The sequence below is a fragment of the Penaeus vannamei genome, unplaced genomic scaffold, assembly GCF_042767895.1.
Source record: "Penaeus vannamei isolate JL-2024 unplaced genomic scaffold, ASM4276789v1 unanchor3870, whole genome shotgun sequence".
Taxonomy (NCBI): domain Eukaryota; kingdom Metazoa; phylum Arthropoda; class Malacostraca; order Decapoda; family Penaeidae; genus Penaeus; species Penaeus vannamei.
This window is the reverse complement of record NW_027216850.1, coordinates 3,252-10,980: the sequence shown is the minus strand read 5'-3', so window position 1 is coordinate 10,980 and position 7,729 is coordinate 3,252. Positions and strand designations below refer to the sequence as shown.

At 41.3% G+C, this 7,729-nt stretch overlaps 1 protein-coding gene across 1 annotated transcript; it reads left to right on the top strand.

The window, feature by feature from the left end:
• Window positions 1-112: 112 nt before the first annotated feature.
• On the top strand, window positions 113-2,872 carry LOC113812162 (protein amalgam; the record flags this gene model as incomplete). The annotated part of the gene is given in 7 exon segments (XM_070120233.1): window positions 113-243; window positions 926-1,085; window positions 1,196-1,510; window positions 1,737-1,909; window positions 2,263-2,363; window positions 2,472-2,499; window positions 2,753-2,872. Coding segments are annotated over 7 exon segments (1,005 nt in total).
• Window positions 2,873-7,729: the final 4,857 nt, after the last annotated feature.

Below are 7,729 nucleotides of genomic sequence, written 5' to 3'. Positions count from 1 at the left end.
TTCCCTTCCCCTCCCTCCCTTCCTCCTTTCCCCTCCCTTCCCTCCTCCCCCCTGCCTCTGCTTCCTTAACAGCGTCCGTTCCTCCCTGTCTGCTACCCCAACTCTCCCCCAGATGCCCCCGAGGTGGAGCTCCGCATGGGAGCACAGCTGGACGGCACGGTGGTCAAAGAGGGCGCGAGTCTTTACCTGACATGCCACGTGGACGCCAACCCTCCTCCGCACACGCTCACTTTCATGCACGAGGTAGGAATTCAGTGGGTTGGAGAATGACCAGCATTGCAATTGCCGTTACTGTAATTAATTTTTCATTGTTTCTTATCATTATAATTCATTTTCAGTTCTATTCTTATGAGTTTCACTTAATTACTATTTTTACTGTATCAGCGTTGTCGTTTTGTTATCATTATTATTGTAATTGCTATTAATATTTTGTTATTAATTGCAGTTGATTTTGTTTATCATTATTATTATAGATGCCTCAAATTTTCGTCATCCTTACTATTAGCATAACGGTTTTTATCATCTTTATCATTATCATCATTATTTTCATCATTCTTATTATTTTTATTACTATATTCATTATTACCTTTTTGTGAGCTATTTTTATTTCTTAATTATCATATTATCATCATCTTGCTCCTCTAGTTGCAATTTTTTTCGTTGTCATTACTGTTATTAAATGATATGTTATTGATATGATCGGATAACATTTTCTACATTATTGCTATAATAACGATGGCAATAACTTTGAAAAATGATAAACAAAATGATCACCAGAATTTTTTCAGCACCTTATGACCAAGAAATCATTACCAATCCATCAATTATCCCTCAATATTTATTTACTATTGTTGGCGGAATGCAGAAAATATAAGAATAAGTGCGCACAAATCACGGTTTTATTTGTTTCCTGCTATAATTGCAGGACACGGAAGTTCGCCAGGACAAGGCCGCGGGGGTGATGATCAATGTGAATAATTTGGTGCTCAGTAAAGTCAGAAAAACACAAGCTGGGCATTATTACTGCAAAGCTACCAACTCTGAGGGGACTGGTGTTAGTCCGCCTGTGAATATAACTGTGCGTTGTAAGTATGTTCAGTTGTTGTCAGCGTGATGTTTACATGTACAGTTCATGAATTTCCTAAAGGTTATCTTCCCTGTCCGTGTATCGCCCGTCCCTGTGCCCCGCCCGCAGACGCTCCCGTGTGCGCCGAGGCCAAGGACGTGTGGGCGGAGCCGGGCAACACGGTGACCGCCCGCTGCCGCGTGAACGCCTCGCCGGAGGACTCGATCTCGTTCTCATGGGTGTGGGTCACCAACTCGTACACCCGCCGCGTCATCCCTTCGCACATCACTTCCGAAGGCTCCGCGTCCAAGGTGGAGTTCACGGTGCCTCGGGACAACATTACGGAGCTGGGATCCAACAACAGGATGGGCGCCCTGCAGTGCTGGGCCGAAAACTCCGTGGGCCGCCAGGACACACCCTGCATCGTCGCCGTCAGGAAGCCAGGTGAGCGGGTAAAGCCTGTTGTTTGATATAAATATATGATTTTATATAAACGCATACCGACAATCTTACATAAAAATGTAAACAAAAACATGTGCGTCTGCACACGTATCTTTATACGCGTGCTTGCATGCATTTTGGTTTACATGCGCGTGATCTAGCCTAGTTTACCTGCAAGCAGTGTGATTGCTTAGGCGAAAAGCTCTGACCCGGCGCTTCTTCCCGCCAGCCCTGCCGTCGGCGCCGGTGAACTGCAGCCTGACGGGCGCGGGGCGCGAGGTGGTCACCGTGAACTGCGAGCCGGGCGACCACCCGTCGATGCCGCAGACCTACCTGCTGCAGATCTACGAGACCAACACCAAGAAGCTCTACCGCAATGTCACCAGTAAAACGCCCAAGTCAGTATGCCGCAGAATTTACTAGAACTTATTATGTTCACACACACACACACACACACACACACGCACACGTAGACAAATATACATTCTGCATGTATTATGGATGTGTTTATATATTGTAAACTCGAGCTGTGTGTTTGTCTGTCTGTCCATTTGAGGGCTTCTATCACAAAAAAGCGAAACTTGGTATTGACTTTAAGCCAGTTGCAGTGGTTCGAAATTTCTGAAAGTGTCAAACAAAATAATCAGCCAACCATTATATTACTAATAGCTTGTCGAAACGCAAACGAAATACACACAAAAGTCTGCGGATCGAGCTAGCCATGTTTAACGTTCTCTGAACTGAACAATTCGAAGCCTACTAACACCAAGGCAGGACGTCGTCAGGATTCCTCCTGTGTTTCGGACGATTTTATGGGAGTAAACCCCTCGAGCTGGGTCGTCCTTATACCCAGAGTGTGAGTGGTGTGTGTGGGTGTATCGCCACCAAATTGTGTCGGATATTAATGTCAAGGCAAGTAGAAAAAGAGCTTAATGAAAATTATGAATACCGTGTAATGCCGAAGTAACAAGGTGTTGTACGACGTGCCGTTGGTGAGGCCAGGGGGTGTGTGTGTGACAGCACATGACCTGGCGCTCGCAGGGGATAAATCACCTCAGCGGTGGTTGTCAGCCATCTTCTTGCTGCCCTACCAAGGAAGGAGAAGACGCTGTCGGGGTCTCCGCACTTCCAACTACCCCTTCAACAGCCCATTCTATGGGAGGGATTGATTCCACTGACCACAGGGACATGAACAATAATTCACAATAATCCGATGCTGACGACTACTGATTCTAACTTGTTAAGACAAAAAAGAAGAAAATGAAGGCAGCATCATGTGACTCTAGTAACTTGACCAACAACTCAGCCAGAAAAAGGACCAACCAACGCGAACCCATTGCCCCTGGGACTAATGCTTCTAACTAGCTTTTCCTGAGAATGTGTGTACGACAGAAAAAATCAGATGGTTGAGGGAGGTCAGCCAGCCACTGCCCCTCCAAGAGCAAGGTCTGCTGGACATCGTGCAGGGTAATGGCGATCCTCTCACTAGTCTGCGTCCGGGATCAAGGAGACTACGTGGACCTGATGCTTAATACCAGGAACAGAGAGGCTATCAGCCAAGAAGCAAAAGAAAAGAGAATATCTAGTTGCCCAGATCCCGAAGGAGGCCCTGCAGATGAAGTAATGCACCTTCTGGGAGTTTTTAAAGCTCAGAGGGCCTATAAGGTCGGACAACCCCTAAACAGGACCATTATTGCATGGAGCAGAGAACAGCTGCCGCATACGGAATATCATTTCTTTGGAATGTACATAGAGCTGAGCTCTATTCAACCGTGGATCTCAGAAATTATGTCCTGCTACAAGTGCCAGGGCTATGGCCACGTAGCTAAATATTGTAGGAAGGAATCGGCTTGTGCTGCCTGTGCAGAAGCTCACAAGACAAAGGATTACCCTGCAAGAAACAACGAAAAGGACAACGGTAACGAAGACGTCGTCACCACTGTGAGGAGGTATGGAGAGCAAGGTGTGCCACTGTAACTGCCACATCAAGGCACCACACGCACACCCAAACTTGTCACGACCATCCTCATCGACGCCAGCAGAATGGTAATGCCCAGCCAGCTACACCCCACCAGGTGCCGTCATCAACCCACAGGAATTCCCGCAACTGCCATGGAGGTGAGGGGTCCCCGTCACAGGAAACAGTGCCACAGAAGTAGCCAACTGTGAAAAAATTAAGAAAATGCATGAGAAAATAAGAAGCCTCAGGTAAGATCTTGCTGAACTGAAAAAAAGTTAAAGGAGAGAGAAAGTGATAGTGTATATAGGAAAATCATCCTTCTTAATGATGTCAGTGACATTGAAAATATGAATGAGGGCTCTAATACTGCTGCTAATATATGATACCAGGAACGAATCATATGAAAAAGGTGATGACAGTTGAAATAACGCAGACGTAGTTGTGCAGGAAATGGAAGATTTGTGAGAAAACTCACATGAAATAATAACAAGGACAAATTATAATTATTATATCAATAAAGGGGATATACGCAGATCCTTTGCAAATAAGTAAGAAGCAACATACGTAAGGCTATACAGGACATATGCAAATAACGTGCTTCATCAAACAAAGATATGATCATTCAGCGTAATAGGGAACAAAAAAAAAACAATTACCTTTCTTTAATGGCATATACCTAGTGTCAAATGTAGAATTATCGACTTCCTTTACTATAATCATAATAAATACGTTCACATTATCTGTTTACAAAAGCCCTTCACTAAAATAAAAACTGTCCCTAGAATTATACGAACAAGAACAACAGGCCTATTGAATTATGTTAGTGACACCGGAAGTAGGATGAAGACTGTGCAGTATCAGCATTTACATATTCGAATAGCCTCTGGATTTTTCACTCTGTACAATGTATATGCAACATTTCAAACTTATTCACTGCCCAACTTTCAGAATTACGACACAATGTGCATGGGAAACTCTAATGCTAGACATACTGCATTTGGAGAAAATCAGTGTAATGAAAATGACGAAAAGCTCAGACATTTTGTGAACAATAGATCCATGAGAGTATACGGTACAGACAGGGAAACTTATGTAGTGGGGGCAGATTAAATGATGTAATGAAATAGGAAGGGATTTTGTGCATGGTAACATCAGAAGTATGCTTGCAACAGAGCTAATCAGTGACCATTTTGCAACAGTAACGGAATATGCTGTTAATAGTTAGTCTGCAAAAACAAATTATTTCTTTTCCTGCTTACCTTGAACATCGATTTAAATCACACATTTACAAGTAACAAGAGTTGATAAATTTTCTATGGATAAGTTAGAAATGGTCACTGATGACTAAAGCACCTGGTCTGTTAAAAAAAAAAAAAAAAAAAAAAATCAAACCAAACAAAGTGGGTCGATGACTCTTCATTATTTAGGGAACAAGAGTGAGTTCAGGAGCTTATCTACAGGCAAAACAATGCCTGTAACAACCTTATTGAGTTTTTTGTCTAACCAAAATTATAAGGGAATTTAATACTAATAAAGAAAGGAAAACTTTGAACAGTTCCTATAAAGCATTGATAATCACAGCTCAATATGAGGTTTGGAAAAAAGTCGACTTTCAGGCAAACCAATTAATACTCTGCAGCTTCCAAGTCCTCTTGCACAGACAGATATGCTCCTTAGTCAGTCTGCTGGAGCTTCCAAGTTGAGCTCACTTCCTACAAATGTTCAGAATCACTTTAGTCACTCTGAAATTTCACGGATGTGGTATAGAAATTGGATGTTCGGATACCGAACTTTCAGACTTTGCTGAGACTACTGAATACTGACCAATGCATTTAGCAAAGGCATGGCATCTGCCTCAGGTGAAGATGGAATGAGAGTCTTTTGCCTTATAGTGCACGTACCTGGTAATCCCCTTTTACAGTTGTATAGTTAAAATTTGTCACAAAATGTTCTGCCAATCTGCTAATCATGCCTATGCCGAAACCAAACACTGATAATACCGCCCAATTTCACCAACCTTTTGTTTATTCAATGCTTTAGAAAGGATAATTTTGGACAGAATGAGGTACAGGTTATAAGATAAATTATCTCACAGACTGTATGTATTTCTACCGGGATGTAGCACACAATACTGCTTTGCTCTAAACAAGAGAAACACACTATTTTTCTTAAAACCTTGTCAACTTTTGACATTCCAAACCGAACTAAGCTTTGGCATAGGGTAATTGGTTAATTATTGAGCTGGATTAGAATGTATCTTTCTAATTGATCCGCGAGTCTTGTTCAGGGGAGTGAGAAGTGGCATGCCACAGGGAGGTGTTCTCAGCCCTATGCTATTCAATGTCCTCATGCACAAGCTGGTGGCAGATATTCTACTTAGGGATGGTAAATCCATTATATGTTATGCTGATGACAAAGAACATCATCACAAGAGAGAATGCAAATAATTCTTGATGAACTCACAACAAGGGCTGATTAGTCATCTCTGCTGAGAAAACAATGTCTCTTGACCCACGTATCAGATACCTACAACTTTCGTTTCTTTAAAATAGAGACTGGGAGAGATTGAAACTGCTGAAAGTTCTTGCCAGAAAAAGACATGGGATCACTGCTCGCTGTACTGTTTTACTGTTTTTTTTTTTTTATTATTATTATTATTTTTTATAAGATCAGTTGTAGAGTATCATCAACTGAACTTGTTGCAATGTAAGGAATCAGAAATGAATATATTGGAAGTAAAGCAAAATGAAACTATGAGGATTATCATCGACACCCCGAGAACAGCAATGAAAGTGAACATGAGATCAGAACCAACCCTACCATCCATTTCTGATAGAGTAATATATTTGCATCTTGTATCTTATTTATATTCAAAAACAACTACAATATAAAATCACTCAAGCAGATTGGTTTAACCAAAAACACGCGTGCCCTCAGATACACAAGCTCTACATGAAATGGAAATGTGAACTGCATGAAGTCACATACCTTTTGAACGAGAGCACAACTTCAACATTAAATTTGTATGGATATCATCTCATATTGGTATACACAAGAACGACCACATAAACAAATTAGCGATCGAAGCCTGCAGCAAAGATACTGTAAACATAGATGTTAGAATGCCTCTTGCTAGGCTGCACACATTGAAAATTTCATCACTGCATATGTTGTTCCAGCATATGGAACAACTAGTAGGTGTGACGAACTCACAAAGGCCTGAAAGCTGTTGCATAAAGCACTACAATCAGTATAGAGATAGGTAGCCCTTCTATGGGTGGCACCGAAGTAAAATTAACAGTGTGACGTGGTTATTGCCAAAGTATGTTCAGTTTACAGAATGTGCTGTGCAAATGAATTTAGATGTAGACTATGTAACAAGGAAAATTAGCAAACACATGATCCTTATATCTATGAATAACATGTGATACAGCCTTTCAGACCACCTAACGTGAGGTATAAAGACTTATGTGATTATTTCGTTTCATTTGATATAATGGAAGATATATTCATACTATATTCTAAATTTACTGTAATCATAGTGTTGCTGGGGCAATGCAGCTCCTTATTTCTGAAGAACTTATGTGTTGTCATCGGTCTGATGGATGCTAATGAAATGGCAACAATGAAAAGTATCAAAAAAGGCAATAGTAATAAACTAGAAGCACTCTGAGAACGCATACACACGCCAAGGCAATAGTGACCCTCTTTCTCAAATTCACTGGTGACGGCCGTGTTTCCTTATCTCGCAATGCTAATGAATCCTTGAAACAAAATCTGGATCCGGATCATACCCAAATTTTAATATTCTTTAAGCTGGGATAAAACACACCTCTGGTAAAAGATTCACAAATATCTGTCCTGAACTTTCTGAATTATACTGTTTAACTACAAACCAACGCTACCAAAAACATATTCTTGGCGGAGGTAAAACACCACCACAAGTGCAAACAACGTTTTCATCGCCACCTTAGTTATAACGGGTCTTCCTTTGTTGCAAACGCGAAGTCCCAACACTTGAACGCAGGAGAAAAGGCTCTGATTTTTCTATTTTCTTGTATCACTGATGCATATAGTGCTGTCAAGAGTCGTCATCGTAAACTCTTGTCTCAGATACGGAAAAGATACAGATCTGAGTCGATTTACTTTGGTATACATACATACCGCTATTCATATGATTCAAGTTCCGAATCGTAATATGCCTCGCAGAAGGAGAAAACCTAACGAAACAAATAAAAATTTCCCGTGTATGGATGAAAGTA